Below are 14,964 nucleotides of genomic sequence, written 5' to 3' on the forward strand. Positions count from 1 at the left end.
GACTTGATAAATGCATAGAAAATTAATTAAATTAGCTAAATTATTATTGGACCCCTTGGGAGGCCAACCAATAGACTTTAGGCACACTATGAGGGCAACATGGAGAGGAGCTTGACAAGTGTCCTATTTTCTTTCTTTGTACCAAGCTTGCCTTGTGTGAGGGTGTGTGTGTTCTCTCTCTAGCCCCTCCTTGTAGGGCTTGCCCCCTCCTTGTAGGGATCTTTATTGAATTTGTGGAACACGTTACCCTCAAGCACCTTATTCATGGACCACCTTAGCACCTTAGTCAACAACAAGCACGACAAGCACCTCAAGTACCTTAGTCAGCAAGCACCTTAAGCTTGGGTCAGGTTCCCACCTCAAGCTCAGCCCTAGCTTGCCTAAGGTCAAAGGACTTTTAACACTATCTTTTGGAGGTCTTTAATGAAGCTATCCATAAGGTCTTTAAGCTCCATTAGCTAGCATTGCTCTTTGACAAACCATCTCTCATTTGGACCCCTTTACCATTGGCCCCATGTTGAGATAGATTTGTAAGCACATGTCTATATTCTAACCCTTGTTCCTGTTTATTCTCCTACATTAAATGATCAGTTTAATATGAGAAAATCATTTGGTTGGTTAAAATTGGGATTTTATGACATTACCTTTCTCTTGAAATCATAGTCGTCGTGGACTATGAGGTAGAAGAGATAAAGCCTTAGTCATCAGTCAATGTTTCTTAGCAGGTAGAGGATCCATTTTTACCCTACGACATCATTCCAAGATGGATGACCAATCCATTTGGTGCTTGGGAGACGTAGCTATCGCGAGCATGTCTGCTCTTCAGTCCGTTTCATTCTCCCAAAGTAGAGTGACAAATTCTACTTGGTGTTTGAGAGATGTCATCACCACAAACATGATTGAAAGCATGCATACTATTTAGATTTGTGCACAATAAAAAGAGAACTAGTATTATAAGACAAAAATATTGGTCATTTAAAAGAAATACGTACATTTGCTTACTCTAATGTAGCATTGTAAGCATTGACAAGGTTCATACTATCCTTTAGTTGTATTCCTTGCATCCATCTAGCATCTTTAAAAGGATAATTTTTAAACTTAATAAGATACCGTCGGATAATCTTACCATGTTGTAGTACCTTGTCTTCGTGCCGAAGGATAGCTTCATGTTGTAGCACCTCTTCTTGGTCTTCGATTTCAGGAGGGTCTTCAATAATTGGTTAACTTGGTGGATCTTCTTTGTAGGGCTTAAGTAGGCTCACATGAAAAGCATTGTGTATGAGCCAATGGGTGGGCAACTTGAGCCTGATGGGCTTCAAGATTTGAAAAGGACCATAGTATCTTTTTGCTAATTTAGCATAATACTTTTGATGACCCGTAGGATTTTGCCCATCGTTTGCCTCAATCGAGCCTTGGGAAACTTAAGTAAGATCCAATCATTTCCTTTAAACGTTAAGGCCCTTCCGTGCTTGTCATCAACAAATTTTTACCTTTGTTGAGAGATGGATATAGCCTCCTTAATCCTTTGGAAAGATTCTTGTAGGTCACGGCTGTGACTCATCGACAACAAAGATCTTTCCATATACTTTAAGTATAGCAAGGGACTTTTAGGTCTTCCCTCTATAATTTCAAAAGGTGCTTTTTCCGTAGAAGTATGGATAGTATTATTGTACGCATACTCTACAAGAGGTAAGTAATTTTCCCATTGTGAGCATTGATCCACTTCTGTAATATAAGTCTTTAATAGATCAAGAATCATAAGATTGGCTCTCTCACTTTGGCCATCTGTTTGTGGGTGATAGACTGGAGAGAAATTCAATCTTGTACCTACATTTTCAAAGAGACCTTTCCAAAAATTACTGGTCATTCTAGGATCTCTATCTGACATGATGGATGTTGGTAATCCATGGCGTTTAAAAATCTGAGATATGAAGAGAGTTGCCATTGGTGTGCCTGAATAGTCTTTTTGATAGGAATAAAGTGTGCTTGCTTGCTAAACCTGTCGACTATTGTCCATATTCCCGTATTCCCATGGATAGACGGGTAATCCAAAGATAAAATCCATGGATATACTCTCCCATGGTGAATTAGGGATTGGCAATGGCTAGAGTAATCCAGGTTACTTCTCTCCATCATACTTAGTCTTTTGGCATACCACACTTTTTGAAACACACTCTTGTATGTCCACTTTCATGGTAGGCCAATACAAATACATATCTACTCCTTGGAGAGTAGGTTGAATGCCTCTATGTACCGCATAGGGAGGAGCATATGATTCATACATGAATTTTTCACGAAGGGAGTGGGTAACACATAGCCTATTGCCATGGATAAGATAACCATCCTGCAAGCTGAATGGTTCCTCTTTCTTCCCCAAAGCAAGGGCTGACATTATGTCTTTAAATCGGAGTCAGTAGCATACTCATCTATTATAGAAGATAGATCATTGTGAGTTGTTATAGACACGGCATTAACTTTTGGTCGTCCTGAAAGTGCATCGGCTACTTGATTGTGCTTACCAGCAATGTGAGCAATATGAAAATAAAATTGCAAAAGAAAATCCACCCACCTCATTTGTTTGTCAGAAAGCTTGGTTTGCGTCATGAAGTACTTGAGACTTTGATGGTCTATTCGTAGAATAAATAGAGTCCCCAATAGATAGAACAGCTAAAAGTTCTTTCTCATAAATTCCCAAGGCCCGCTCATCCGTATTGAGCCTTCGGCTCTCATATGCTATGGCATGACCTTCTTGAAGAAAGACTGCTCCAAGGCAATCACCACAAGCATCACATTGAACCTCAAATGGCTTTGAGAGATCTGGAAGCATAAGGATTGGTTGGAAGGTAAGCTTCTCTTTGAGCTTGTCAAAAGCATTTTTCTCCTTAGAATTCCATGAGTACTTAACGTTCTTCTTTGTTAAATCATGTAATGGTCCTGCTATTTGAGAGAGTTTTGCTATGAAGCGTCTATAGTATGCACACATACCAATAAAGCTTCTTAGCTCATGTAGATTCTTTGGATTAGGCCATGCTTTTATTCCCTCCAACTTTGATGGATCCATACGGATACCACCTTGAGAGATAATATGAAGTAAGTACTTTGATGGTTCCATACGGATACCATCTTGAGAGATAATATGAACTAAGTATTGAATCTCTTGAAGGAAAAATTTTCTTTTTTCTTTTGATTGAGAAAAAGCTTGTTCTCCCTCAATGCTTGAAAAATCACTTGGAGATATTGCTTGTGTTCCTCCAAGGACTTGGAGTAGATAATGATATCATCAAAGAACACTCCAATAAATTTGCGGTGGGGTCTAAATATTTTCTCCATTAAACGGTTGAACGTGGTTGGTGCATTAGTCAAGCCAAAAGGCATGACTAGATGTTCATAAAGACCAAATGTTGTACAAAACGCAGTCTTTAGGATATCTTCATCCACTATCCTTATTTGATGATAGCCACTTTTAAGGTCAATCCTACTAAAGTAGGTAGAGCCTTGAAGCTTATCAAACAGATCTTTTATCCGAGGCATTGGAAATCTGTTTTTGATAGTGATATGGTTTAGTGCTCGATAGTCCACACACATGCGGTATGTACCATCTTTCTTTTGCACTAAAAGGACTGGAGAACAAAAAGGAGAGGATTTGGGCCTCACCATCCCTTTGTCTACCAATTCTTGTACTTGCCTCATAATCTCCTCTTGTTGAGCTTGAGAAACTCGATAAGGAGGTTTGCTAGGCAGTGAGCTTCCTGGTAGGAGCTCGATTCGATGGTCATCATCCCCTCGTTTTGGAGGTAAGTCCATAGGGATATCATCGATGAACACATCTTGGAATCCTTTTAGAAAATAGACAAGTCTAACTCTTCTTGATTCCTACCATTTACATTTGATGAAACATAGGACCTTTTAGGGACTCTTTGACACAAATCATGTACGCAAAAACTGAGCTCTTCATTGATTTATCAAAAGCAGAAGGATTTACAAGTGGCATAGTACAACCAGACTCACTAGCATCTATATACATGCTCTTTCCCTTATAGGTGAAGTAAATTCTCCTTTCAGGAACTTCATGTTTGCAACCATGTGGTTGAACCATGATGCCCCTAGGATAGCATCCTCATGTTGGAGAGGAGAGATGAAAAAGTCTTCTTTGTCGACATAGCTCTGGACATGAAGCTTCAACTTCCCAATCAAGGGAGTAAATGAGGCTTGACATCCCTTGAAAGCGGTATCGACAGTTACAGTATCTCCCATCTTGAAAGCTTAAATGCCCAACTTGGTGGCCAACTCCATTGATATGAAGTTGTGAGTAGAGTCAGGGTCAAACAAGATGAAGGCATCATGTTCCCTTACTTTTCCCCAAGCATAGGAGAGAGGTGATCCTTTGCAATGAGCATCCTCTTTTGGAGCTTCGATAGTGGAAGCTCTAGGAGTCTCATTGTGGGCATTTCTCTTGGGACAAGAATGATAGCTATGTCCTTGCTCCCCACACTTAAAACATTTATGGTCCTTGAGAAAATCTTCAAGCTCTTCAAGAGAGAGTTTGTTTTTACCTTTGTAAACTCCCTTCTCCTTGGACCGATTGTTATTGTTTTTGTTGTTGGAATTGCCTTGGGAAGAATTTTGGGCATTGGTTTTCCCCTTTGTATCACTTTTGTCTTTGCTTTCCATGGGCTTGACATTCCATCTAGACCCTTGTTGGAAATTGATGCGCGAAGCAACCATAGTGCGGTGGATTACTTCGATGATAGGACCAGTCTGTTGGGAGTTGACATACTCGGCCATCTCTTCAGGTAATCCCGCACAAAATTGTTGATTTTGCTCACCGAAGTCTATCTTTTGAAAGACAGTAGCTTTGAGATGTAAATCCCAAACCTTGTCTACACATTTATGGATAGACTCATGGGAGAGAAGCTTTAAACTCTGCAATTCGATAAGCACTTTGTCCTTTGCGACGCTTGCAAGGAATTTCTTCATCATGGAAACTCGTAGAGTTTTCCCTGTCTTTGGGACTTCGTTGTTGCCACGAAGGGTAACCTGCCATTGACAAGCCGATTTTTGGAAGTGCATAGCTACATGGCGTAGCTTGGAGAATTTCATGAATCCCTCGTCTCCAAAGGCCGCATCAAATTGTTGGATGAAGGCCAATACTTTGTCGGTAGCACCAAAGGTGCCATCATAGGTGAGAAAAGAGATACTCTTTTCTCCCTCTTTGAACTTCTTGAGCTTTTGTGTCTTTGAGGCTTTGCCGTTGCCACGAAGGCTTGCCCACCATTGACGAGCCAATGTAATGGAAATGGCATATGAACTTTGAAAATAGTGGAATTAGGAGAATTAAAGAGATCATTTTTGTGACTTTCGCCATGCAGGGTAAGATTTGCGATGTCCTCCCCTCTTGTATTCTCTAGGAGAATAGCCATAGCTTTCGTTGGAAGAGGAGGAAGGTGAAGAAGAAGGAGAAGAGGGTGACCTCTTTCTTACCCTTTTCTTCCTTTGTTTCCTCTCTTCCCTTTCAGAGTGACGAGGAGAAGGACTATGGGCTGTCCGTTTCCTCTTGGGAGGAGTTGGCGACCATCAAGACCGCCGTCTTCGTGGAGCCACATCTTCAGAGGAACTTAAGGATTCATTACTTTCTTGTTCTTTGGATTCCTCCTCTCATATGGGAGAGATTCTTCTTTTGGGGTCTCATCAAGAGGCCTCCTAAGCTCTCTCTCCTCTTGGAAAGGAAGGGAAATCCCATAAGCACGAAGTTGTTGAGTAACTTCGGCTTGCAAAGCAGGGTTACCCATAGCTTGTTGCAACCATTGACAATCATGGGGGCATCATCATTAGCACCTTCATGTGCAAAATCAAACTTATCAATGTTCATTCTTTTCTCTTGGTTATTGTCAGCCATGCTAATTATACTTCTGTATAGATTACTTTGTGCTTTGGTACCCTCAAAAACCTTAGTCGCTACTTTTCTTTACATTGAAAATCAGTTCTCAAGCAGCCACACCCGTGGTTTAGACATTGTTGATTGCAAAGTCTACTGGAGAGGGTATAACATTGCTCAGTTGATTATGGTTCCTGTTGAGCTTGCTCGTAGCTCAATAATGGTAAAGCCAAAGGCAAGATCCAATAGGCTCCATTATTAAGACTATAGTTCCCAACAGTGTACCTCGAACTAAGTCCTTCTCAACCAAGATAATAGATCCCTGTCCCACTTACCCTATTGCAATAAATAGGCCCAACCTTTCATGGAAAACTTAAGGACCTCTCTTTTTAAGCAAGAAAAGAGAAACCAATAGCCATGATACCAATGTAATGGAAATGGCCTATGAACTTTGAGAATAGCGGAATTAGGAAAATTAAAGAGAGCATTTTTGTGAGACTACTTTGAGAACATAGAGGGTGAACTTAATTGATTGTAGCAACATAATCATAGTACTTAATTAACTTCGCATGAACAATACTTTTGCAAGAAAGAGAGTTTAGAGAACTTGACAACAATTGAGGACTGAATTTATGTGGAGCTAGTTCCCCCTCCAATAGGCATTTGTATTATAGATTCTCCCATCAAGAGAGACTTGCTACAATACAATCTTTGTGTTTCTTGTGACCTAGATGATGCAATTAAAATGAAAAGCTTAATGTATCACAAGCATAACATAGAGTTTGTAAAAAGCATTAACTATCTCCAGCCTTAGTCCCAAGGCCTCAAACACCTTCAAAGGTGAAGAAAGCTAGCGGGGAATGAGGGTAGGGAAGAGGAAGAAGAAACATTCATAAGAGAAACAAATAGTTTCTCACTTATCATCACTCTTCTTGCTAGCATACATAATAGCATAGTAATGAAGATGGAGAAGATGGCAAGCTTAAGCATTGAAGCATGGCTCTTGGTTGGATTTGCATTCTATAGCCAAGAGTGTTGGTTTAGGCTCTCAACTTCTCTACTAGCTTGGAGAAAGAGATGGAGCTCTTGCACTTTGCACTTCACACAATGAGTGTGTGTGAGTGTGTGTGGGAGAGTATATCCTCCAAGCTAATCCCCTTCTTGCTTTGGTCGACCCCCTCTTCTAGCTCAACATGGAAGCTCATTGGACCCAGCAAGCTTGACCAATCACATGCAGAATGCATGTCAAGCAACAAGGGTAGCCTTGGGACAAGTGTCCTTCTTTCCCCTTTGAGAGAGGACTTCATAAATGCATAGAAAATTAATTAAATTAACTAAATTATTATTGGACCCCTTGGGAGGCCAACCAATAGACTTTAGGCACACTATGAGGGCAACACGGAGAGGAGCTTAACAAGTGTCCTATTTTCTTTCTTTGTAACAAGCTTGCCTTGTGTGAGGGTGTGTGTGTTCTCTCTCTAGTCCCTTCTTATAGGGCTTGCCCCCTCCTTGTAGGGATCTTTGTTGACTTTGTGGAACACCTTACCCTCAAGTACCTTAGTCATGGAGCACCTTAGCACCTTAGTCATTAAGCACCTCAAGCACCTTAGTCAACAAGCACGACAAGCACCTTAGTGAGCAAGAACATTAAGCTTGGCCGGGTTCCCACCTCAAGCTCAATCCTAGCTTGCATAAGGTCAAAGGACTTTTAACACTAACCTTTGGAGGTCTTTAATGAAGCTAACCCTAAGGTATTTAAGCTCCATTAGCTAGCCTTGCTCTTTGACAGACTATCTCTCATTTGGAGCCCATTACCATTGGCAACGTGTTGAGATAGATTTGTCTATATTTTAACCCTTGTTCCCGTTTATTCTCCCACATTAAATGATCAGTTGAATATGAAAAAATCATTTGGGTTGGTTAGATAATAGATTTTATGACATATTCAAACTAGTTGGACGGTGGTAGACTCATATGTATGCCTTCGGATTGCTGTCACACAGCCACCATGTACCGTTTCTTAATGGCGAGTGCAGTCGGAGACATGATCACTAGATGGTATTTTGCGTTGTCACTAGAGAATATATGGTGCTTCACCTGACACACTTCTAGAAGCCCCACGCATGGGTGGATTTTTGACACCTTAGTTACCCCTGCCATGATGTATTCAATAGAAGTTTGGGCACTTGGACCTACAACTTCATGGTGGGCCAAGATTGAGAAACTACATGTTATAATGATCTCCCATATCATCCACAAGAAAGCCTCTATTCCACACACCAGTACTAGAGTGGAGCTAGCCATATTGCCCATGTTAGGGGAGGCTCTTTAAGAAAACATGTTTTATCGAGAGATTTGAGGAAGCTATCACAAGGCCGGCTTCGCTCGAGAGGATGGCTTCATCTATTGGCGAGGATATATGGAGAAATATATGTGTGTACATATGTGTGTAATATGTATACACACGCGTGTGTGTGTGTGTGTGTGTTGGGGGGGGGGGGGGACCAAGGAATTTGGTTGGGTGGGTAGTTCAAATTGATTGAGACTTGGTCACCTGTAGGGTATGTAGAGGTGGGGTGGAGAGTGAGGAGTACTATGTATGCAAATACCTAGAATATGATAGCATATGGGGTCAATTTATGGCCCTTTTCACGACCTGCCCCACAATAACATCACCAAAAACCCCGGGAGATTTGAACATCCCTTTTCTTATTCTTCTTTGGCAGTCTCGCTAAAACTAACAATGTTGAAACCCCTAAAGAGGCTCAAAAGGGAGTACGCCACCATTGCAATACAATAAGGTTACAACACTGCTCGGAGGCAAAGGAAGGCCTATAAGTTGATGCAACTAAAAAAAACTCTCCCTTCAAAAAGGCAAAGCATTTCTACAAAAGGAAAGAGAGAGAACTCAGGAGTTTCTGAAAAATCGACACACACAAATCAACCCCTCTAAACATAAAAAATGCCAAAGAAGATGCATGTTTGACATCAAAGACACCAAGGAGAACCACACCAAGCAGTTAAAGAGGTGAGGAAGGGTAAGAAGCTGCCGACGGACCAAGAATCAGCAACAATGTCCATGCTGAAAAGAAATCCATGACTTTCGACGGCCACAAGGAAAGATCTCAATATAGGGCACTTCGAATACTCAAGGTGGCTACCAAAATTGCAGGAGGAGAAGATCAACCAAGCTGAACCACAATGTGGCCATCCATCCCACTGTTGCAGGAAAGAGAGCTGTATTTCTATTACTGAAATTCCTTGCAGATGATTTTATCTCTTTGGGAGTAGTCTCTATCATGTGTACAGCAATATCTCCCATTAATGAAAAACTTGAGGGCATAGACCCCAAGGTCAAATACAAAAACATGACAATAACAAACTGCAAAGTAATCACAAAAACATAGATGGCGACAATCCAAGCACAGAGAACTGATTCCAATCTATTCGATCTGACTTATACATGATTTAACTAGGGAGGAGATTGCTCCCCATAGAACTCTCTATACAAATTAAAAAAAGAAAAATAAATCTTCTATTTGAATGTGAATCTAAAGGGCACACAGTAAAGATAAATACAAAAAATAACAAGGGTGTGACTCCAAAATCCATGAAGATACAACCAAATATAAAGACTATTTCTTGGTTGTCAATCTCTCATGTCTCCGAAATGATACAATTTCATGGAGTCCAAGAGGTGGAATACTCTCACCAGATTGTGTCATGAGCAGAGCAAGAGGAATCTCATCCCTATCCAAGCTACCTGAAGGTATAGCAATTCTTGAGAAGCCTTATCAAGCTCGGGAGAAAGACGTGGTATAGCTGCCAAAGGAAAATCGTCAAAGGGTCACCTGTGGAATAGGATCCTTGCATATAGGAGCCTCTATCTTGCCCCTGTCGTCTTCTCCTCTCTTTCTTTGCTTCCCTCCTACCTCTCTCCACCTCTGACCTTGTAGTAGATACCTGTGTCTGTATCTCTTGAACGTCTGCATGCTGTACCACAAACATAACAGTATCATGGAAGCCCCATTAAAGAAATCATGGAAGCATATTAAAAAACATAATCTCCTGAATGTCACCTTCATGTATCCTTGGAAGATAGATGAAGCGTGGATGATTCTCACGAGAGAGGGGTGAAGGATCAGTCAAAGAGTGGGAGTCTATACACCATCAGACGGTGCTCCATCCTCACTTTTTCTAACTCCCAGACTATTATTGGTCTCTGAAATATGCGGATGCAACTCTGGTAATAGACCTAAAATCTGGCAATGATAGTTAGACCCTCACGAAGGCAGATAACAATAAGTTTTGCCATGGTAAAGGGAATTCCGCGCAAGAACTGATTTAGCTTGGTCCGATGTCTCAAGCAGGACCCTGAAACAACCTGTCCCCAGCAGGAAGACAATCGCAATCCTCCAGATATGCATATCAAGAAGGGTAGCCCTGAGGTAGTCCAATAGCTGACAACCTCTATCTGACCACCTTGCATACCAAGCAACATTCCTCCAAAGTGAACACTGAACTGTGAATGGAGATAAGAGTATTGGCAGAAAGTCTCGAGTCCAATGGACATCCCATCAGAATCCACGAAGAAGAAAAAACTCACCTCCAATGAGGAACATCGTGTGCGACCCAAATGCTAGTGTTGGTGATCCAATGGGATACCCTGCCAATAGACCGGATTACCCCTTAAAGGCTCATTACCACCAGCACCATGCAACAAAGCAGGAAGACCACCAATAGTGAAGTATCCTCTCTGTAATGCTGCAGATATCTGAAACCTTATCCTGTCAGAACTGAAATCCCTGATCGAAGGAAAGTCTGATAGAGGCTATATCTTGTAACATCCACGTAAAGCTTGTAGCATCACTTGAAGCAGCTTTGGGTGGAGTCTCCGCAACTATTACCCCACAAGTTAATCAAGAACCATTGCAGCAACACAATCCATCCCTAAATTGGTGGACCCTGTAGGAATCTGATATTATGATTTCCCGCATTTCCACCTTGGAAATGAACTTTGCTGCTGTATGGCAATCAGGACATACCCTCAAGTTTTTGCCTACCCGGATGGTTGTGCCTTGAGGAGTGCTTATGAGCCCAAAGGCTATGGCTAGTTTCTCCGAATGCCCACAACTATAATCTACTTTGTCTTTTGCAACTATGGTATTGGAATGTTGATACTCAGCCCCTCTCTTGGCTGCATTTAAGGATTTAAGTTTAGCATAGACATCATCTGATCGTGGATGGCTGTCATCTCCAACCAGGAAGGAATGTACCTGATTCTCAACCTCAATGTAAGCCTTTGCAGGCTTTTTCCATACTCTTGAGAACCTTCTCATGTCTTGTATTCTTGCTGCATCCTTTTCCAGACCTGCACTGGCATAGATGCTAGACATCAATGTATAAGCAGTCGCACAACCCCCTTTGTCGAGCACCCTATCGAAGCAGCGTTCTCCTAATGTCACATCGTTATGTGCATTACAAGAGCCAAGCAAGGAGGTCCATCCAATAATATCCAGAAAAAATGGTATACTTTCCATAAGATCCTCTGCCTCCTTCAAAAGCCCTGATCTACCGAGGACATCCACCATAGAATTATAGTGCTCTAGGGTAGGTTCTAAGTTATGGTTCTGCCGTATAGACTTGAAATGTCGGCATGCCTCCTCAACCTCACCTGCATGACTGCAAGCGGAGAGCAAACTGAGGAAAGTCACATCATTCGGCTTGAGCCCTGAATTTAGCATGCTCTGAAAATAACCAGAAGCCAAGGAGAAGTTGCTTTGTAGAGCACAGCCAGCAATTATCGCACTCCAGGTAACAACATTTCTTACTGGCAACCGCTGCAATAGCATGTGAGCATCCTCTAGACTCCCGCAGCTTGCATACATATTTATAAGTGCACTACCTATATGGAAATCAGATTCATGCCCCTTGTCAATTACCTGTGCATGAATCGACTCTCCATGTTTTAAAGCAACAATGCTGGTGCAAGCCTGTATCAGGGAAATGAATGTAACCCTATCTGGCTCTATTCCTCTCTGCACCATCCCTTCAAACACCTGAAGAGCCTCCTCACCCTGTCTATTGTGTGCATAACCAGCAATCAAGGCACTCCATGACACACGATCTTTGTAAGGCAGTCTATCGAATACTACACGAGCCTCCTCTATGTTGCCGCACTTGCCATACATGTCAACAAGGGAGCTGCCAATAAATGGGTCGATATCTAGACCCCTTGCAATAACTTGGTCATGTACCCATTTGCCCTGCTCTTCAGCTGCAATGCTAGAGCATGCTTTGAGAAGAGCAACAAAGGTGATTTCGTTTGGTTGAAGACCCTCCCACTCCATTTGCTTTGCACAATGAAGTGCTTCCTCTGCTTGACCATGATTTGCGTACCCTGTGATCAGTGTAGTCCATGTTACAACATTTCTGCGTGGCAATCTATTGAAGAGCACTTGAGCAACATCAAGCTTTCTGACCTTCAGATACATGTCAACCAACGTACCGCCAACGAAACCATTCGACTCGAAACCATTCATGACAGTATGAGCATGAACCTGCATGCCAATCTCTAAAGGGATTCCAGCAGCAGAGCATGCTTTAAGAACCGTTACATATAAAGGACCATCTGCCAATAATCCTGAGTTGAGCATCTCATGATAAAGAGCAACAGCTTGGTCCTTTTCACCGAGCCTGGCATGGGCCGAAATGATGGCACCCCAGGTAGAAGCAGCAGGTTTTTCTAAAATTCTGAAAATTTGATTAGCTTGGGCAAGATTCCCAAAGGACGCATGCATGCGAATCAAGGAATTTGCCAATGTAATATTTGTTGCCAGATCATTTTGTAATATGAACTTCTGAAGTGCTTCTCCAGCTGAGTGATTACCCTCATCTATACATCTTTGAAGCTGACTCTGAAGCTCATTAAGGAGTCCTGGGTTATCCAAGCTAATATCAGGGTCAAGAAGGAGTGGAAACGACCCTCCGCCACTTCCATCGGCTGGCAAGGAACTGCAAGGGAAGCATGCATCACAACAGTGCATGTCAATCTAGAGCCGGCAAATCAACAAAGCACAAATGCATGTGAGAAAACTGACCTTTTGTTGTGATTTTTCGACCAATTCCAAGGTGGGTGGGGCTCTTGCAAATATACTGATGTTCCTGGGCAATCGAAACTAACCGAGGTTTGCTTGAATTTCTGATTCACGTGAAAAGAAAGAGGCTTCCAGAATTCCATTTGGGTGGGGCTTTGTACGAGCTCGGGGTTTACTGTGATTGCCATGGGACGCAAATCCTGCAGGTTCGCCATGGCAGGTGGATACAACTGATAGATCTTCAAGGCTGTCAAAACTTCCTCTAATGGCGGAACAACCAAAGACGGGTGTGTCACTTCTGAGAGGCCAACGACGGGACGGATCGGAGCTCACCGGCCAGTTGCCGTCGTCGGTCGGATACGCGTCGGTATCAATAAATAATAGGGAAAATTACCAAAATATCCCTCTAATTTGTGGAGAAACCCCTCAAATTTCAGAAATTCCCACAAAACCCCCAATATTTTGTCGCAAATTCCCAATGCCGCCCTTCAAAATTTTCAAGCTTCCCAAAATACCCATAGTTGTGAGAGTAATTTCTCCAAAAATAAAAAAATATTGTAGCTTTTCATAAGAAGACGGATCGTCTATCATAAAAGATGCTAAAACTAGAATTTAGTTGGTTTTGTAGGCTGTGGAGATGAATTTCTTCATTATTTTCAAACATAATTGCCTTCTTTTGCAAGGTATTTTGTGACTAATTACATTTTAAGCACTAAAAAGTGGATCTCAATGTCAAAAAGGAATAAAGATTAGAAGATCTTGAACAATCCAACAAAACTAGATACAAGGGTATTTTGGAAATTTTTGAAATTTGAGGGGTATTTTGGGAATTTCCACAAATTGGAGGGGTATTTTGGTAATTTCCTTAAATAATATGTTTTGAAGCGAGGGGAGCGGAGGAGGGAGTATCAATTCTGCACACATATGGACTGAATTTCAGGCTAGGTTTAGATGGGCCGGTGACAATGCAAAGGAAAGGGGCATCAAACCTTGACGGTGCACATGGATTGGTAGACCTTCTGACCCACCTCGATCTTGGGTGAGACATCCCCTCCTCGAAAACAAACAGCTACCCAGGTGATCTGTAGCGCAAAAAAGTGGGAGCTTACAGACAATCAACGGCTTACAAAGGTGTATGCTTCATCAATACGCTGGTTCTGATTACATGCAATTCTTGTTTATTTTTCATGGCTTCTGTCTCTTGTGAACAAGGCAAGTGAAGGCAGCAGAAAAGTTGAGCTCGTCTGAACCCACCCTCAAGCTCAATTTGAGGAGTCCTTTTTACCTCACAGTTTCATCCCAATGCTCATCATGCTTAGAGTAATTTTTCTTGGATTCAACGTAACTGTTGGAATTAGGGTTGTAGAGAAACACACACAGCTTGGAGAAGACGAAGGAAGCTCGAGGCACACAATAGAGAGTATGTTACTTAGTGTGCAATGGAAAGATAGATAGCCCTAGAGTGATGGGTGTATATACAATGCACGGGGGAAAAAACCTCCTAAAGAGGGAAAAAATGCCCCGGCGGTCCTAATGTGTTCACACACATCACTACCACATGTATATGGTAAAAAATCCCCCCTGGAGTGATGCGGTGAACTAGAGCTGGCACATGAGTAAAGGGAAGTGCCATGCCCTGAGGACAGGATCAGTCCACAAAGGGGAGTAAGCCCAAAGCTTTGCGGAAAGCTTCAAGCTTCTTACGAGACAATGCCTTTGTGAAAAGATCTGCAAGGTTGTCCTGTGTTGGCACATAAGCCAAGTTGATCTCTCCTGCTGAGAGCCTCTCCCTGACATAGTGGTAATGCACCTCAATGTGCTTTGTGCGAGCATGAAAAACTCGGTTCCTCGCAACTGCCAATGCGCTCTGACTGCAGTGTCATGTCCAACACCCAAATCAACCATAAGGCGTCTGAGCCATACACACTCAACCGTAGCTATGAAGACTGCCCTGTACTCAGCCTCACAACTTGAAGTGGCCACAGTAGGTTG

The 14,964-nt window shown here is 42.2% G+C and overlaps 1 protein-coding gene across 3 annotated transcripts; it reads right to left on the minus strand.

Annotated features, from left to right (window-relative positions):
* Positions 1–9,392: 9,392 nt before the first annotated feature.
* Positions 9,393–13,334, minus strand: LOC147422288 (pentatricopeptide repeat-containing protein At3g26782, mitochondrial-like). Of its 3 annotated transcripts, XR_015186825.1 has the most exons (4): positions 12,976–13,334; positions 10,482–12,889; positions 9,955–10,397; positions 9,393–9,868 (listed from the first exon to the last, which is right to left on the minus strand). XR_015186825.1 is itself a non-coding variant. In XM_086503422.1 (2 exons), the coding sequence occupies exons 1-2, from the start codon at positions 13,185–13,187 to the stop codon at positions 10,795–10,797; spliced, it is 2,307 nt and encodes a 768-aa protein (XP_086359548.1). In that variant the 5' UTR covers positions 13,188–13,334; the 3' UTR covers positions 9,891–10,794. The 3 variants fall into 3 exon arrangements, 1 of the variants encoding a protein (XP_086359548.1); XR_015186824.1 differs by having other exon boundaries at positions 9,955–12,889; XM_086503422.1 differs by lacking the exon at positions 9,393–9,868 and having other exon boundaries at positions 9,891–12,889.
* Between the last annotated feature and the right edge of the window lie 1,630 nt (positions 13,335–14,964).

Source organism: Adiantum capillus-veneris, chromosome 27 (genome assembly GCF_014529385.1).
Source record: "Adiantum capillus-veneris isolate H3 chromosome 27, ASM1452938v2, whole genome shotgun sequence".
Classification (NCBI taxonomy): Eukaryota; Viridiplantae; Streptophyta; class Polypodiopsida; order Polypodiales; family Pteridaceae; genus Adiantum; species Adiantum capillus-veneris.

Excerpts from the sequence above, each read along its gene's own strand:
- LOC147422288 (XM_086503422.1), bottom strand. The coding sequence starts at position 13,187 with ATGGCGAACCTGCAGGATTTGCGTCCCATGGCAATCACAGTAAACCCC. Across the intron at positions 12,890-12,975 it reads TCGAAAAATCACAACAAAAG|TTCCTTGCCAGCCGATGGAA; the intron begins GTCAGTTTTCTC and ends CTTCCCTTGCAG.